Here is a 19,455-nt window from a genome sequence, read left to right as displayed (position 1 = left end):
GGAGCAGGGCGAGTAGGGAGAAAGTGCATTAGCAAAAGGAGGCACAGGGAGAGGATGGAACAGTGAGATTGAGTGCAGGGGATGTTCGGAGAAACACAATGATGAATAAATAGAGATACATTCAGACAGGTTCTGAGGAGCCAGACCATTTATAACTTTGTTGGCTAGGAGAAAGAACTTTAAAAGGGACCACTTGTGCATGGAGAGCCAACCAGCATGTTGTCAGTAACTAGACAAGGTGGAGAATCTGGTTAGGTTGTAGAGAGTGTGGGTGTCAAAGTTAAGGACTTTTGTCTAGCAGGAGCGGAAGGCCAAGGAGAATGCTTGAGTAGTAGTTAAGTCTGCTGAGCAGAAGGAGGGAGAGTACAGTTTTGGTTGAGTGGTTATTAAGAAAATTTCACATTTTCTGAATGTTGAGGAGGTTAATACGAGCAGCAGAGGAAGTGGTTGTGATGAACTGTTGCAGTTGGACATCACTATCAGAGGACCCCAAGATTGTGAGCCTTGGGGAAGGGAGCAAGAAGGTCAGACAGGAAGGAGGTAGGATAGCAGTGTAAGCCAGGAGAAAGGTGACTTCTATTTTTGTAGAGTTCAGCATGAGGCAGTTACCCGTAGTTCTAATAGGAATTTGTTGTTTGTACCCTCCTCGTATTCTTTCCCCATTAGCGCCATTAATTCATTTTTGTACGCCTGATGGAATCTCAATTTCAAGTACAGGAGTGTTCTCTGGACGAGTCATTGTGATTCTAGAGAGGCCAAACCATATTCCATGCACAGCGCTTCCACTGGGACGGATTGTGGCAAGTTAATAAATGAGCGCAAGATTTGTCCCTCGGCCACCCTAGCCATTGCACATACTTGTGTTTTAAAACCGACAGGCCCTACAGCAGTCCCGGGGCAATGCTGACTTCATAAATCTCCAACATTGCACTAATGTTATGTCCCCCTTTCCCCGCAATGTGATGTTTCATCAAAGCCCATTTTTTTCCAGACCTTCGGTAGAATGAACTCCACGAAATAGGTATTTCAAGGTTCAGCATAAATAGAAAAACCCAGGTAGGTGTAATCCTTAGTTGTTTGGACTACCACCTCATGGGCCTTCCAGATGAATCGCTTTTTCCCTTTTTTTGCATTGCCCAGGCACAGCACTTTAGTTTTGGGGATGATTATAATCATAAAATAGTTTTTTTCATAGGCGAGGAGGGCTGCGATAGATCGTTGGAGGCTTATTCGAGTTCTATCCAAAGGTAGGTTGTTGTCTGCGTAGGCCAACCAAGAGACCTGCCTTCCATTAATTTTTGGGGGGACATTTCTGACCGCCTTGAGATGTCCCTCTAAATCTGCCACATATAGGTTATACCCCAGTTTCAAACCTCGGTTTGTTAATCTATAATTGGCAAATTCACCTGCGGCAGACAGCTTTGCTGAAACCAAAGTGTTGGTATAGAGGGCTTTTATGAAAAAAAGCAGTTGCGGATCTATCCCCCACTGTTGTAGCTTATTCCAGAGCAATGCCCTTGGTACTATAGCTAAGGCTCTGCTGTAATCAATGAAACAGTAGTATAACTTCCTACTATGGTGTGCTTCAGCCTTTAGGTAGTGCATAGCGCATACATTTGCTACTCTAAGCAATCCTCTGTCCTCGTCCACCTTGACCTCTCTGCAGCCTTTGATACCGTTGACCACGCATTACTTCTCAACACTCTTTCTTCCTTTGGTCTCGAAGGCTCTGCGCTCAACTGGTTCTCCTCCTACCTCTCCAACTGTTCTTTTGCTGTCTCTTGGGGCGGTCTTACCTCCCCCACTTTCTCCCTGGACTTCGGCGTTCCTCAAGGATCTGTGCTTGGCCCCTTCCTTTTCTCACTTTACACTTCCCTTCTTGCTCTCATCATCTCTTCCTTCGTTATCTCTCCCCATTTCTATGCTGACGACACCCAGCTTTTCCTCTCCTTCTGTTCTTTCACTCCTGATGTTCACCGTAATCTCTCGCCTGTCTTACTGCAATCAAGAACTGGATGTCATCCCACTTTCTCTCACTCAACACAGATAAGACTGAAGTTTTATTCTTTCCCTCTAACACGCTTCCCCCTCCCCCTCCTTTCATTCTCTTTCCCCCCCTACTAATCTCCCCATCTCTGCCTCTGCCTGCAATCTAGGCCTCAACCTCGACTCCTCCCTCTCCTTCACCCACCACATTTCTCTTACCTCCCGTGCCTGTCGCTATCACCTCCTCAATGTCCGTAAAATCCGTTCCTCCCTCACCTTCTATTCCACCAAACTTTTAATCTCTTCCATCTCGTTCTCTCGTCTTTTCTATTGCTCTACTCTCCTCTTTGGCCTCACAGCCTCTCATCTTGCTCCCATCAAATCCATCTACCACTCTGCCATCCGTACCCTTTGTCTTCTTTCTCCTCACGACTCAATTTCCTCTTCACTTTCTTATCTTGGCTGGCTTCCCTTCTATTCTCAACTTAAATTTAACTTCCTTTGCCTATTTTCTAAATTCTCGCACCCCCCCTACCTTTCCTCTCTCCTTTCGCTCTACGCTCCCTCTCGTTCCGTCCGATCAGCCGATCTCTTCCTACTCACTGTCTCTCAGCCTCCCTGTACCCCTTCTCGTTTCTGCTCCTTTCAGATCCTTGCCCCCCTACACTGGAACTCTGTGCCTCTACCTATCGCTCCATTTCCTCTTACTCTTCTTTCCGCTCCTCCTTGAAATCTCATCTTCTCCCTTCCCTGTCCTGACAACACTTTTTCTTCCCTTTACTTCCCTTTGGCATTCCTCACTGCTTCCCTCATACTATCCACTTCTCCTCCGTCTGATCCTCCTTTTAACCCCCTCTTCATCCCCCGTTCTGAATTCCTCTTTACTTCCCTCCCACTCTCCCCCTGCTCTTATGCTCATTTATTGACTTAGGTAAATTGTTCTACATACTGTTTTTGATAGCTGTCTCATGTTTTGCAATTATGCTCCTAGTTCATTATTTTCCGATGTTTTTTTGTTGTTATAATGTAAAGCGCTTTGGTGTAAAGCGCTATATAAAACATTAATAAATACAAATACAAAATACGTTAAGTGTGGAGTGGTTTTTCCTAAAATCCGCCTGAAAGGGGTGCAATAATCTGTTGTCTTGGGCCCAGGAGGTAAAAATCACTGCAGCGAAGATTTTTTGCGAAGTGCCCATCCGTGCTAATAACCTATAACCTATTGGCGGGATCTAAACTGTCGTCCTATTTGAAAATCGGGCTCAGGATAGATTTTAGTCAACTTTCCGGTATCCTTGTCTTTTTTACCACCACCACGAAGACTTTATATAGCACTTTTGCCCACCCCTGAGGGTTTGATTTAAAGAGGGTGTTGGGAACACCATCATAGTCCGACATGGTTTTAGCCCTTTAATTATGCTAACTAATTCTTCTTCATCCAGGACCAATGTTGTTTCCTTTCTATGCCTCATATATTCTCTGTTTGCTGTCGTGGTGGATGAGGGATCATAGTAGAGTTCATCAATGTAGTCACACCACACCTTCTCAGTGATGGGTTCAATTCCTTTGCCATGTTAGGGGCTAGAAATTCATTGTGTCCGGTCCAGAATTGTTGGTTCTCATTTGATTTAAGTAGGCCCGCTAATTATAACCAATTAGCATTATCAACGGAGTGCCTATGTTGTTGAAGCCAGTTTCTATACCGAGTCTCCAAGTTCCTAAATTGGGCTCTTTTCCCACTCTCTGATATGCATTGGTTATTTCTTATTTCAGCCCTCTGGGTCCGACAAATCTGTTTCTTGTAATGGATCGCCACATCAAATAGTGGGCTACATTTTGGCCCAAGACCCGGCTTAGGGTTTAGTTTATCATGATGTACCAGAGGTACGATTTTTGCAAATAGTTCCTCCAGGGACCACCCTTCGTGCATCATCTCTGTTTCTACCTCTGTCAGGTTTAGGGCAAGAAAGTTCTTTTCTATCTCAATCTTTGAGTGTGACCAAATGATCCAAGTGCCCTGTTGGTAAATTGTTATCCCCAGATTACACCAGCACACTGCTCTCTGTGCACTGTTTTGGAGACCCAACTCAACAATACATGATCACTTAAATCTGTCGGTATGATAGTGACATTGTTGCTCTCTCCCAGTAACACCTCGTCCGTACAGACATAATCTATCTGTGATTTGAAGGTACCATTTGACCATGTGTGTGTTACCTTATTGTGTTCCACATTTGAGGCATGGAAGGACAGAAACTTTAACTCATTACTGTTCGCTAACTGCTTCAGGAACGCTCCCTACACCCCCCTCCCCCAGTTGGTCTTCAAGTGTAGATTCTTTGCATTGAGGTCCCCTGCCAACAGTATATGGCCATCTGGGAAGTCCCTATACAATGTTAAAATGGTTTCCCTCTCCGACATTTGACTTTGTGTAATCACCTGACGGGGGTCGTATACGTTGATTATTAATATTCTGGAATTGCGACTGTGTGAGATGGAAAACATTGCTGTCAAAAAGATGGTGAAAGGGGGGCACTCCCACAGTTTTTTGTTGCAAAGAATTTTTTTTAATTATTATATAACGTATATAATACTTTTTGGTGGAGTGACCAGGCTATGTGTTGGTCCTTTGACACCTGGACCCAAACGTTGCAAACCTATCCAAGAAAGAAGCTGGATTGATAACCCAGCTAAGTCTGGGGCTCTCACTGTGGCTCAATCTGACCTTTGAATTCCTTAAACCAAATTAGTGGTATACCTTTAGTTAAATTAATAAAGATTTCATCAACATTTTTGTAAATTGTTACCTCACAATTTAATAGTATTCATATCTCTTTTGAGGTTGTCATATTGTGTTCAAACAAACATTTATATCTGGACCTATCTCATGAGACTGAATGCGGTTGTGATCATATGCCTATGCATTTCGGAGCTAAACTCCTTTTTCAGGGCTTAAACCGCATCTAGATGTCTATTAAGTAACAGATGACCAGAAATGATATACACATCAAGTACTTTTCACAGCATAAATTAATGTTGTATATCATAAGTACATACCATGCATATCCGTTTGGTGAAATACATCAAATTGTGAGTGGAAGGAGAGAAAGAGACAAATATGGCATCATGTTGTTAGTTTAAACAATTTACATCATATAGTAATCTATGTAATTCACTGTTAGTAATACATATACCTTTTAACTCATGGTCTTGTCTCTGTGTTCCCCAATGTTAAAAAATAGTAAGTGACAAAGAAAAGAAGAGAAAGAAAGGAACTCATGGTTAAAATGTGTTGGCTGATACTTATTTGAAAAATGTTTGAAAGTGAAAGGCTGCGTTTGCATACTTAAACGCCATACTTAAAGTCGGTCAAGTGGCACAGCGAGTAGAGCGCTCGCTTTGACATCCGTGCAGAGCTTGCTAGCGCAGGTTCGAATCCCGGCGGGGCCAAACTCAGCCTTTCATTCTTCCGAGGTCGATAAATGAGCACCACACACCATGGGTAATAATAAGCAGCGCTCAGATACCTGAGGGTTCGTAGCGCTATATAAATGCCAAATTATTATTATTATTATATTACCTTGTGTTCAGACCTTTTGAAGTATATCTTGACCCCTCAGGTAATTGTGCTGTAAAGAATATGTAGAACTGTAAGCCACTATTTATCCCCCTCACACGTGGAACTCTTATAAACGTGTATAGTAACACTTAACAGGACGCTACGTTGCAGTCGTGAGAGAATACAGCCTGCCTTGTAGCAAGACGTAGCCGTAATGGTGTCTGGTTGTTTATCTGTTGCTATGACGATCCTGCAAGGTGTCACAGAACGTCAGCAGATGTGCTGACGTTCCGGCGCCTCACATCCCTTGTCCCCATGGAAACCGGGGAACGGGAATAGAGGATCGCAGTGTGTGTTATGCGTCATGGTTATTAGTTGCTGCCTCAAAGTGTAATCAGATCTGTGCTTAAACATGGAGCACTATACATTAAGTGTGAGTTCTGCAATGATTATTACGGAACAGTGAGTTTAAATAAACCCATTGTATAATGTTTGGTGGAAAAGGTCATACGCGCATTAGACCTCTGGTGATAAGCAGTGTGATTGCTACGTTTGCAATCTCATAAGTATTATGGCGAATGTAACAAGGAAGATGAGTGTGACCATAAGAAGAATATTGATGGTTATGTATGTGTATGCCCATGTAGGGTCATGATATGTACTTGTGTGTCAAAATGATTGAGGTTACATTGTACTATATATTGGTGAAAACTCCATAACTGTTGTCTTTGGATCATGTTGAGTTATGACAGTGTCACTGAAGCAATGATTAGAGTATAAGATTACATGCGCGAAGGATTGATAACCATGATTCAGCTGTCACGGTATATAAACCCGAACATTCATTAGAGATAACATGCTCAATTGATTTCTTCGTTGAGTCCTTTAGGGGCAAGGGTCCACAAGTGTTCAATCAAAAAAAAATCTCTTCTGTCCAGCTTTTTCTGTAGATTATCATGAGGCTCGTTTTTACGGATTACCTCTAATATTAGAAATTGGATTTGTGCCAAATTGTGTGTCTTGTCTGTCCAATGTCTTGCCACAGTAGAGTTTGTGTTCTTGTTACATATGCAAGATCGGTGCTCATTCCAACGAAGATTCGCTTTTCTTTTAGATTGGCCCACATAATATAGTTCGCAAGGACATTTAATTCCATATATTATCTTAGGTGTATCGCATGTCGCATAATCTTTGAGAGCCAACTTTTCACCAGCATGAGGATGATTTATAACTTGGCCTTTCTGCTGCGTTGATACACAAACGTGGGTTGACTTTTTAAACAAATGTTACATTTTTTGATCGCAGGACAACACCTGCCAATGTTTTTTTAATGATTGATTTGATGCGGTTACTCTGTGTGGAATAGCTCGACACAAATGCCAGTGGAGGTTACGTTTTCAATTTCCTGGTCGCTGTTAGTCACTCTTCTCTATTCTTTTGTTCCACTTTAGTCTTGGCTGCTGTGATTTCTTTTTCTTTGTATCCTCTTTTGATAAGCTTCTCCCCATTCTTTGAAGTTCAACTGTGTAATCTGCAGGATCGCTAATGATGCGCTTAACCCTTAGCATTTGGCTATATGGTAAATTATGTTTGAGGCTTGGCTGATGGAAACTTAACCTGTGGAGTAAGTTATTTCGAACAGTTGGTTTGCTGTAAATATTAGTCTTATACCCGTCCTGTGAGGATTGAATGTTGACATCTAGGAAGTGTATGTTTTCTCTAGAGTGCTCATGGGTGAATTGAATTATTTGATCAATTGTGTTCAGTACATACAGTGAGGAATGGGGCCCTAGGAAGGATTTCAAACAGTATCTCATTCTCACCCCTATTGCTAAACCCCCACTAGGGTGCCCCTGCTTAGAAGGAATCTCCAGCGAAATAATAATCAATGCCGAATGTGTTGCACAGACAGGTCTCTTGCAGTGTAAAGATATCAGAAGATTTCCCTGCAGCCACGCCCTTTGGGTGGTGGAGGAACGACCTATACCCCCGAGTGTTTCAGGAGATCCATCTTATGGAATCGTCTGGGACCCAGTCAGTTAGGTCCTGCCCCAGCACTCTCCAGAGACCAAAAATACTCAAAAACCATCTGGAAATCTGCATTTTTAATGCCCAACTGTGAAGAACTAAGGGTCTCCTGTTTCAAGGACAAATATGCCGTTCCCCATATACCCACAGGGTAGGAGGAATGCTGCAGCGATGCCACAGGGAGAATTTCTACCTTTGCGGAATGTCGTAAGGGTGTACCCCCTCTTTTTAAGCAATGTTAAATTCATTTTCAACAGCCCGCCATCAAAGGGGAGCTGAATTCCACCAGGGCCTGGTTCCTAGGGCTCCCTGTTTCTGGCAATTCAATTTTCAATATGTCCGCAGAGGCAATGATACTCAAGGCACTGTGCTGCCAAACCGATCCAATAGGTATGACCAATTCAGAAAAGGGCTGAGCTCCTTGGGGCTGTTATCCTCAATCACCCATCTACTCAGCAAAGTTTTGTGAGAGCAGCTGTTAATAAGTAGCATTGGGATTGGCATTGCTACTACATTTTGGGGCCTTGTCCTTAAGTGTCCTGTCATAAAGCCCTTCACTTGCGCCATTGACCGTCTGCACGGGGGAGCTAGCTTTCTGCTCGGTGATCTGTTCCACGTCCAAGACTATTTGGTGTTGCTGTTCTAATGAACTCATCTCCCCTTCATCCTCTACATACTCTTGATCGTAATTGGTCACCACCCGTTGTCGATGGTTGCAGCCAGCGATCAGTAGGTCCCTGTAGGTGGACCTGTCGCATGGAACCATCTGATAGAATATTGGTAACCTTAGTTTTTATCTTGCTTGTAGATTCCTTGAGGTCGGCCGGTTTAAGGCTTGGTCCAAGTGTTTTCCCGCCTTGTCCTTCCCTCTCTTATTCTGTCCTTTTTTCTTACAAGTGCATCCGTCTATGTTCTTATTAGCACCTTTCCTTGAGTTATCCGTCGTGGTAGTTGTACCTAGAGTTTCGGGGGGTATATGAATTTCTTCAAAGTCCCCCTCAGGGTCCACTTCCTCAGGGGTAACTCTGGTAGCTCTGGTGACAGTGATGTTCTTGTTAATGATGTTTTTAGGAGCTTGATTACCGCCTTCCTCACTTGCCATCGCAGTTTTATTGGGAAGTCTATTCATGTTCTCCTCCAGAATCTTCTCGAGTAAGGTTTTGAGTGCAACTTGGCTGGACACCATTTCCATTATAGATATAAACATGCCATCGATTTTAGAAATAATAAGTTCCGTATTAATGCGCATAGCATTCTATGTAGGGCCTCTCTGATAGTTTAGGGTGGCCTAGTATTCTGAGCCAGAGTCCGAAAAGCCGGAGGTGGCAAGTGGCGATAGGTATTGTTCTTGGTCAGGTGTTGCGGACAAAGGTGACCCGAGGATGTTTTCATGTGGCCTATTCTGCGGGATTGAATTCCCCCTCCTAGGGATTCCCTAAGGCCAAATTAAGCAGTGTGTAGTTGTTGTCCAGTGAGAAGGATGCTGATTGTGTCATGCAGCCCTCATCAGGGGAGAGGATTGGTTGCGTGGCTGTATTCTCCGTATGGGCTCTTGCAGTGATCCTAAGGGTGGGAGGGGTACGACCCCCCCACCTTTCTTTGGCCGAAAAAAGGTTGTAGGGCTGCACAGTCATGAACAGGACTCCTTGACCTTTTAGCGGCCCCCGTTTTGGTGCTTCGCAGTCCGTATTTCCTGGTTGCAGTTCGCCTCTTTTTCTGTGATCCCAGGGGTGTTAGATCACTTGGCAGTCCACCACCCTACTGGACCCAACGGGTTGCCGCATGCACCACCTGATGCACCACCTGATGCACCCTAGCTCTAAGCAGAACCCAGGTGTCACTGGTGGTACAAGACTCCAGCCGGGGCAATCCAGGAGGTGCTGAAACCACCGCAGGGTGCTGTATGCACTAACCTCTCTGCGTCGCGGGTCAAACCTCACGCTGGGTGTGGGTTGCTCCACTCAACGCCCCAGAGGATTCGGGGGGGGGGCAGGGAGCTCCTCTCAGGGCCTCAGCTGCGCAAGCCCAGGAGGTCCCAAATGGGTAGAGGTTGCACCTCCCCACAACCCTCTAAATTCGGGAGTGGCGGTCAGGAAGCTTCACTCGGAGAGTCAACACTGCTAACTCAGTACGTACCGAATCACTGTGGGGTGCAATCTGCACTCACTGCGGTGCAACGCGGGTCCTGGGTCTTACCTCAGGTAGGTGTGGTTAACACAGCACCACGCAGGCTTCGGGGGGGTCCAGAATGCTCCACTCCGGATCTCAGCTGAAGGTAGCACCACGCCTCAGCTCCGCAGCCCTCCACTTCACTGCCTCGCTTGTTTACTCTGTAACTTCAGGGTTAGAGGAAAGCACCCAACACAAACAGCATCAAACTGCACTTCGTCTCAGTCTGTCTCTCGCAGTTTCAGGCTTATTGGCCAACATTCTTGCACAGTCCAGGGCTCTGCTCTGGCTACATTGCTACTGACGTCTCATCCCTTTAGCACCTCCTTCTAGGCCTCCGCACCATGGCCCAAAGCAACTGGCGAGCACAATTTAGGGTGCCGCGAGCAAGATGTTGCTCCTGAGCTACACGTTGGAGGATCACTCCACTAAATATATGTCCTCAATAAAATCAAAATCAAAAAGAAATGTATTTTGTACGTAGTTATATTGGGTTCAGTAGGATTCACAGAACAAAACTTTAACTTTTAACTTAATTAAAGTTATCAGGAAGATCTGTCTGACCACAGGTTTTTACTGATTACAAAAAACATGAAATATATTAAAATGGATCAACTACAATTTTATTTTTATTTGTATTGCTCTAGTTGGAGAGCAGCACACCACTTTACAAGAGGAAGGTGCCAGCATTGAGTTTGGTATTTTAAACAGTAACCCAGTTCTGTTGGTGGGGGAAGGGAGGGATTTGGATTCATCCAGTAGGCATTGTTGAAAGAGACAGGTTTTATTGTATTGTGAATTGCAGTATGGTGGGCGCATGGCCTTTGTTGAGATTCCAGGTGGTCGGGTCATGGCTGGAGAAGGAATGCTTGCGAGTCTTAGCTTTATGGGCTAACTTAGTCTTAAAGCTTTTGATGATTTCATGAGGTGCGAGAGACTCCAGGGGCATGGAGTTTAGCATCCATGTATGTTGGCGTTCCAAGTGCTCTGGGGGGCGATGGGTGCAGTTTTGAGGTTTGAGTCATGATCCTGGTGGGGAGGGAGAGCCATTGAAGCTTGAATAATGTTGGAGAGATACAAATGATTTTGCGGGTGACTGGAATGAGGCATGAGGTTGCAGCATGCCTTGAGGGGTCCAAGTGTGCAGCTGGAAGCCCAGTAAAGAGGGCGTTTCACCGTTGATGTGTGAAATCACGAGGGCTTGGCCAACTGTGTGGAAGCCATGTGGGGGGATGGAGGGTTTGATTTTGTGGATTGTGCAGATCTGTAACTATGCTTTTTTTTCGCCTTTTTGGCCATATACTTTTGGAAGGAAAGGCTACTGTCAACAATGAAGCCTAGGGATTTGGATGAATTTGACAGTTCGGGGATGAATCCTTCCAGGCACATGTCGTGCACCCGTTTTTGTACGAGTTATTTGGTGGGGGACCAATGAGGACAAATTCAGTCTTGGTGAAGTTTAGTTTGAGGTAGGCATTTGACATCCATGTTTGGATGGTAGCCAGGCATTCCCTGAGGCGGCCAATGTCCTGGGGCCACTGACCTCCAGATACAGCTGAGTGTTGGCATACTGATGGATGGTTCCGTTAGTCATTTCGGAGAGCTGCCAAGGGTTGTATAGATTGAAAACGAATGGGGGAGGATCGCCCCTTGTGCGACCCCACCTGTGACTGAAAATTGGTTGAATCTGAAGGAGTCTAGTTGTATTGCCTTGTCTGCCTGGTGGGTACATCACAAACCATTTTAGGACGGTTCCAGAGAAGCCCATCCTGTCTGCGAGGAGGGAGAGAAGTCTTGGGTGGTCATCTGTGTCCAAGGCAGTTGAGAGGACTCGGAGGCTCATGACTCTTATGTCAGTGATACACAGTGAGTCTTCCACCACCTGGATGGTTGCAGTTTTGAATGCTGTGTTCCCTACACAACGATTTAGAATACAAGTAACACACATTTAGGGTATTAACCATTTGGAAAAAAAAATATGCACAGTGCAAACTTACATTGGACATCTGCTGAAATCGCGACACCTCCATGCTACTGACATTTACTATTTGACTTTTAGATTTCAGAAATGACCAGAGGGGAATCTGGCAGACTATAATCAGTATTAATTCTTTAGATCTTACCCGGTCTTTGGAAAGCCTGATCTTCAGCATCTGGGGAAAATCATGCAAGTCTTGTTGTTCAAACTGGGGATCATATCAAACCATACAATCTTCCGAAAGAATCTGAAAACATTCTTATTCAAGTAGAGATTTTACTCTGCTCACTAAGCTACCTCGCTGTCCTGTCATTATTTTTAGTTTTCGTCTTTGTGTACGCGCCCTGATGCCTGCGGGCTTTGACGCATATAAACAAATAAATAAATAAAATATCACATTGTGGTAGGTATGGGCATTACATCCATCACTTCTTGTTGGAAAGGACTTCAGGTTGCTCTAATTTGAATTGCCAGCATGGAGAAACTGCATTATACAGTCTTTGGCTGGAGATATACATTTGATTGTTTATGGATCCTTGTTGACGTGGGTATGTCTAGATCAGATACCATTGTGCAATGAAATCTGGAGGCTCCCCTAAGGTAGCACCCTTCTACTGGGATCTTGATATTTGGCTGGCCCTATAGTTTTCTTGCTTTCTTTCTATGGCTTAACTTAAAATGAGTCGGCTGCTCAAATATCTACAGTGCTGTGTGGCGAAACATCATAAAGATGTTGAGCAAAAACCTAACTACGTTAAGTCAGTTGTTAGGATGTCTTTGTTGACACTTTTAGTTGGTTGCAAAATCCTACGGATCCCTACTCAAATGCCGAGCATACCATGTTTCTCCTCTTTGCTATAGTCTTCACCACCTTCTTGTGAATGTGATTGAATGCCTTATTCAATTTCCAATAGCATGTTGCTTGGTTCGCTTATTCTCTTTCAAAATGTCTTACAGACACTTTGGAACTTTCACTGCTCTTCCCAGAATCCAGCATCAGACCTCCTTTGCTTCATAATATATTTTAGACACTTTGGCCCTTTTACCGCATTATTAGGCTTCTCTATCGCCTTCTATGTCTTTTAGATGCTTTTATACATGTTTCCCAGGATGCAGCATCAGGCCTCCTTTCCTCACACGTCTTTTAAGGTGCCTTGGTAATTAACTATGTTTCCCAGCATGTACCGTCGCTGTTTCCCACCATCTTGTATCTAGGTGGCAGGCACTATTGGAGTATGACTCAATCTCAACTTCATTCATTCATTCATCTCTGCGGTTTCACACAATGATATGATGGCAAATGGTATAGGAGTAGGACACCCCTAATGCAGCATGTAACCTGTCGTCAATTCAGCGCTTTCCTGCTGTTGTCTATTCCAGGCCACAGCATTCTCCCAGGCCCCACGCGTTTCGCTCCTTCTGTCCATACAGCACTTGGCCCCAGTCTCATGGCTTCCCTGCAGTTTGCTCTTCTTCCTGTCTCTGCAGATGCTTTGCTCCAGCCTTGTTGGCCATTGGGGATTTTCTGATCTACACGTATCTCCACACTGCTATTCACCAGCCTTGCAAACTCATCTGTACTTTGCTTCAGCTTTGTGTGGTCCCAGCAGGGTTTCCTCCTGTCGATTCTGCATGGCTCACTCAAGATTCCCCAACTCGTTATACTACTTGAGCAGCTTGCTGTTTCTGTATCATCCACATGGCATTTTGCATACTGACTGCTCTGCACGGGTAAATAGAGGGGTGATATTAAATGTTTGGCATGTCTAGCTATACTACAGAAGTGAGATGTTTGGATGTGCTCATTCTGCTTCTCTTCAACCGTCTCCCCCACCACTCTCGAATAGTCTTGAGCTTTTTTGCCTTTTCCCTAAAAGCACAATTCTGTGCTCTTCACTAACTAGCTGTATACTTCTGTTGGAAGATCAGTTTGCATTTCTAATTATTTGGACTTTGCGAATGGGCTGTACATAAATGTACAGTACAATTTATGTGAAGAAATTACTTACTTGGATCTAGAAGTGAAGTTGGAATGTGATCTTTAAGATGAAACTGAAAAAGAGGAAAAGAAAAAAGACATTAATAGCTAGTGGGACTATTTTCCATTGTTTCAGGGCTAAGAGAGACAAACGAGTGAAATTGGGACTGAGTACATGGGGTGAGGGACTTCCAGGAGAAATTGGGAAGGTGGAGCTAGTTTGTGAAGACACTTGAAAACAATACCGAGGACCAAAAATCACATAGGATTCAAATGACAGCCAGTGCAGCAAAACCAATGCAAAGTGCAAAGAATTCTGAGTGAACAGACAAAAAGAGTAAGCGGATGGAAGAATTATACATCAAATGAAGTGGGGCCAATTAATCAGTGGAAAACAGAGAAGACAAGGAGAGCAAATTTCAAGGCAGGAAAAGACAAAGGGGTTTGTATATGTAAAATAGATGGAGGTTCAGGACCAGGCAGTAGCGCAAATATGGGGGTAAAAGGGAGAGTGTAGTGTCACAAATTACCCCAAGACTATAGGCAGTGGATGCAAAAGGAAAGAAATGGAAATGGAAGTGGGAGGTGAAGGAGATGGGATAATAGAAGCAGGAAAGACAATAATCCCCGTTTTTAGAGGGATTAAGATGAAATATTTTGTCAGACAATGCAAATCGAATGGCGAACAGGCAGAGAGAGTTGAAAGAAGAAATTCAGTGAAGGAACAGAATGTAAAGAACATTTGAGCCCCCAGCATCGCAGTGGTAGGAAAAGCTGAAGGAGGAAATAATGGGAGTTGAAAGAAGCGTATAGATAGAAATGTGAAGAGGATCGGGCACCGAACCTTGAAGTACCCCACATTTGAAAGAGTCAAGGAAAATATACGAACACAAGAAACAGAGTAGGTGCGGCCAGTAAGATAGAAGCAAACCCATTCAAAAACGAACCAAGACCAAAAGAAAAAGAGGGCTAGTTTGTTTGACAGAATGAAAGGCTGAAGAAAAATCTAGCTAAGAGGAATGCTTGCTATAGTGAGCGGTGAAAAGGGACTTGAAGATGTAAAGCAGTGCAGTTTTAGTGGAGTGGCGAGGACAGAACTTTCAAATGATGAAGGGGAAGGAATGAGAAACTATTTAGGTGAGCAGAAAATTTAACATAGACCTAGAATTTTTGAGAGGAAGTGGAGAAGAGAAATCGGATTAAAGTCGGAAAGTAAAGTAGAATCAATTGAGATGAAGAATAGAAGCATGTTTTAAATTCAGTAGGAAAAAAGTTGCTAAAGATATTCCCCTATTTGCAACCGCAGAAGGGTGCTTAGCCAACAATGTGACTGAAAACACAGGCAAAACTACCAATGGCTGCCTGCATTCCTACCAGTCTACCCGAACCCTTCCATGGGTGTCGCACCCCTCTACCCGAATCCCTTCCATGGGTGTCTCAACCCCGCCACCACACCACCCCCCTACTTATTGGCTGGTCTGGTTCCGGTGGCTGTGCTACTTCCTGTCAGACCAGGCTGCTCCAATTGAAGTAGAAAAGGGACTTGGCCCCTTTTCCATTTGCTATGATGGCCACCATCTTGTTTTCCTATGGGAGATTGGGTACACGCAAAACGTGTGCAGCTCGTCTCTCATTTGGGGGGAAAAACATTTGAACTATTTGCCCCTTGGAGGAAGTGCCATTTGTGAATAGCTACCTTGTTGGGGAGTATACATGGCCGGTAACAGCCCTCAAACTTCGCCAAGGCCCTCTCTTCATTCAGACCTACCTATGATCAGGCTGGAGAGCGTTACCGACTCTGTAGCCCCCCGGCCCAAGATGGTTGCTATATAGCCATCTTATTTCGATTTATATTGTGGGCATTTTCTTCTTTATCATCCATCATTGATCTCGTGTTGGTAGTTTGTTTCCCTTTGTGCAAGCCACATTAAGACATTTTAAAGAGACATTTGGGGCCTGATTACAACTTTAGTGGTATAACATCTGGTACTTTAAAATTCAGGGCTTTTACCGTTCCTCCAAAGTACAAGTTGAAACTCTTCATTTCCTCCAGCCTTTGCATGAAGGTAATTACTGCCACACAAAAATCATTACTGCATGCAGTAATTACAAAATGTGGTAATTACTGAACCCTGTGAGGTCCTGCGGAACTCCAAAATGGGGAATAACTTAAGGGTCTGCTTGACTCAGAATCATATGAACCCTTCAAATTACTGCATGTGGTAATGGTATCACCATGTGGCTGTATTTCCAGAGGAAATAACAGCAAACTCTTGATCATAGGCCCTTGAGCACTAACTTAAATCTGCCTTTATAGAGAGAAAAGGACAAAAAAGTAGTTTCCCCTTTTCATAGATGGCTTTTCTGGTGCCTTTTTATGAATGTTATCCTTCCCGACAGCCATTCCTTTCCATCCTCCTTTTCCCACCTCTGTCTGTCGTTACTTCGCACCTCTTGTTCAAACGCTCTCTCTGCTTCGTTAAATAATGCATCCAACTTTTGTCTGTGCTCTTCTCAATGTCTGCTAAATATTTCCTCTTCTCCTTTTTATGTGTCTTCTCGGCACATGTCTCTATCTTTCTTCTTCTCCGTTGCCTCCCCTTCTCCCTCTAGGCATTCCTGCTGCAGGTTAGTATAACCGCGGGTCGTAATGCCAGATAGGCACCATAAGGTGGGGGCGGTGCAATTGGCTGGTCCTCTTCCTCAGCTCCTTCTCCTTCTGGTGCCTTTTAGTGCATTGAGGGTAACTGTTTGATTTCACTGAAATCCATTTTCTGAAATTAATTTTCTGTAGCCTGAATCTGGCTCCCGTGTTCAGTATTACTTTAATTGCGGTGTGAATTGTGAAAAAGCTGAAGGACAAACATTTGATATGCTAGCCAAGAGACCTTGCTTTGTGTTATCGTCCTACAAATGTAAAGATAAGTCAAACTTTGTTGGCTTACCAGCATGGCTTGAATGTTTGTCCCACTGTGTTCCTAGCTCCAAGTCCTCCATTCAGGCCAGCAGCTTTCATGATGTAGTGTTCCTTGACATATAGCTGTTGAGAAGAAAGTAGAATGGCCAATGTGGACTGCTGCTTTTGCAGTGTTTTTCAATCCAGAGGGATACTAAGTGGGTAAAGTACTTGAGTCCAGGTAAACATGGTGGTCTGGGACACAGACTCTAGTCTGAGTAAGGATGACTTATCCGTTCATTTTTCTTAGGTTTATTATGATATGTGAGTGTAACTCCCACAATGAGCTGCCATATGGGTGAAAGAGCTATATCTTGATCTGGTGATTATTCTCAATAACACATTGAATTTTTATTTTGTTTTTCACTGCAGGTCTTATAAACAAGCACAAGAATGTTCATGGTAATGCACCTGCCCCCTTGGCTTCCACGGCACATACCTGGAGGAACCCTGCAGTGCCTACTTGCAACACATCTGGGGTATCTTATGCAGGCCCGTCTCATAGAGATTACCAGCAGCAACAACACCAGCAGCAGAGGCTGTCTCAACAGCAGCAGCTGAAGCCACTACAAAAGCAGCAGCAGAGGCCAGCCCAACAGCAGCAGTTCAAGCCACTGCTGCAGCAGTCTCGTGCTCAGATACCAATGCACTTACAGCAACAGATGCCACAACCGCAGCAGCCCAGGATCCCCCCAGTGCACCCGCTTTACCGCCCCCCCCACCACCACCAGCAGCCGCAGACTTTAACACGACTACAGCAGCAACACCAGCAACAGAAGCCATTACAGCTGCTTTCACAAGAGCAGCAACATATAGGAAACACCTGGAGGAAAAAGTACTCCCTGGTGAATAAACCTCAGGCACCTACCCATCCCTCCGGAAACAGCAATGCACCCAGCACTACCACTAGGACTGTTATCGGCTGCAACTATAGCCAGAACCCGGATGAAATGGTGTCCACCCTTAAGCGGCCTGTGACTGTGCCTTCACTAAAGGGAGCAAGTTCTGCAATTAATTCTTCTGTATGGACTCGGGCAGCCATTCCTAAAGATGCTGCTGATGGGCATAAAACACAGAACGATCCCTATGAAATGAACCATGGGAAACTTCGTTCCAGAACTGTGTTGGCCAGGGCCCAAACTGCTGGCAGAGAAGAGCAAGGAAAATCACTTTCCAGGACTGTGCTTTTATCACCGCGTCCAACCCCGGCAGAAGGGGGCGAGCACAAGAAACGAGACCTTCTGAAACAGCAAGGAGAGAGCAGCATCCTGTCCACTACCTCCTTAAAAGCCACACGGTCAGGAAATAGTGCAACAAAGTGGACTTCTGAACTGTGCCGAACTCGCAGTGAAAGCGCTTTGGCGTTTTCGTCCAAGGTCCAGAAGCCTTTGCCCACTCATGAACCATGTTGGACATCACCCGTAATGAAACAGGAGCCTCCGGTTATGTCACAGTCACATACAGACACCTGTAGGTTAGTGGGAAACGTGACCAAAGCAGGTCCCTCTGAAAAAAAGGTGCCTCCTAGCAGCGCTTCTCATGTCACTCCTCCAGCTACGGTTGTGAACCCACTGAAAAGGAGGCTTGTAACGACCCATAACATTTTCAGTCCCCAGAGAAGTGTTACACCCACTCCTCCCGGAAAGGTTTTGAAGTGTAGGAAAACAAAATACACGTGGGTGGCGAACCCTGCACGAAGCACTAGGACATTAAGGAAATCTGTGAGTCCAAAGAATTCTGACAGTGCAAAAAAGACACCTGTCAGCACCCAAAAGACATTACCTTCAAAGGTTTCGCCTAAAGGAGATGCGAGTGGCAAGTCCAAGAAAACCACGCCGCTTCCCAAAGCAGGGTCATCCAGCAGCAAGTACAAGTGGAAGGCAGCCACTTCAGCGGAGCCCGCTGTCCCATCCAAATCCAAGTTTAAATGGCATGCTGTGGCACAACGGGGACGTGGAGGATCCCATTTCTCACCAGCCAGGTCTATTGTGCTCCAAGCGCCAGAGAAGTCGCCACTGTGTAATGTTAACGTGACCAAATCACCATTCAGTGATTCTGCACACCCAGGATACAAAGTGAAGAGTCGCACCAAAATCATCCGTAGAAAAAGCTTTAATGGGTACGTGTTGTTTGTGTACAGCAGAGCAATGATTTGCAATGGATTGAGCAAAGTTTTTGATATTGTTGAAATGCACCCAAAAAGCTCCTCCTGGTTAATTTTTTTAATTTTTTTTTTTTTAGTATCTTTTCAGTCAATGGTATAGCCAGGCATGAAGAAAATTTATTTTAGGAATTTAAAGTAAAGGGATGGTTCTTTTCACATTTACAAAACAAAGGCTGTATAGAGACTACGGTAGCTGAATTGGGAAGAGGTTTGTTGCGGGGTGAAATGAGAGGGGGAAGTGAACAAGGTATATACATCGGGTAAATCCAAGGGTAAGTAGGTAGGAAGGTGCACAGGAGTCATCCACTGGTCTTCTCTCCCAGGCTGCTGGAGCTTACAGGGGCACTTGCGCCACAACATTCCACAGGCATAACATTCCATCAGACATTCCCTCAGGCAAGCATTCATGCAGGACCAAGGCAGGGAACATAAGACACAACACATCTCCCTCCTCTACAGAAACCAACATAAAGGTGCGGAAAGAAGTGCAAGGGAAAATACACGGGGTAATGGGACCAAAGTATAAACCAACAACACTCTGGTCACCTCCACTCCAAACTCCAATCCAAGACCCACTCACTCCATTCCGAAGAACAAGGAGACATGCCTCATGCTCCCACCAACATAGTCACTTCCA

General features: G+C 44.6%; 1 protein-coding gene across 2 annotated transcripts in view; it reads left to right on the top strand.

The window, feature by feature from the left end:
* Nucleotides 1-19,455, top strand: part of ZC3H3 (zinc finger CCCH-type containing 3) — a 2,515,563-nt gene that overhangs the window by 135,269 nt on the left and 2,360,839 nt on the right. For both annotated transcript variants that reach the window (XM_069621754.1, XM_069621755.1), the window contains exon 2: nt 17,027-18,773. In XM_069621754.1, the coding sequence (XP_069477855.1) occupies nt 17,027-18,773 (1,747 nt within the window). The remainder of the gene's footprint in view (nt 1-17,026; nt 18,774-19,455) is intronic.

The sequence above is a fragment of the Ambystoma mexicanum genome, chromosome 5q (assembly GCF_040938575.1).
Source record: "Ambystoma mexicanum isolate Mex_15411 chromosome 5q, UKY_AmexF1_1, whole genome shotgun sequence".
Classification (NCBI taxonomy): Eukaryota; Metazoa; Chordata; class Amphibia; order Caudata; family Ambystomatidae; genus Ambystoma; species Ambystoma mexicanum.
The sequence above is the reverse complement of the archived record's forward strand: the minus strand, read 5'-3'. Positions and strand labels throughout refer to the sequence as shown.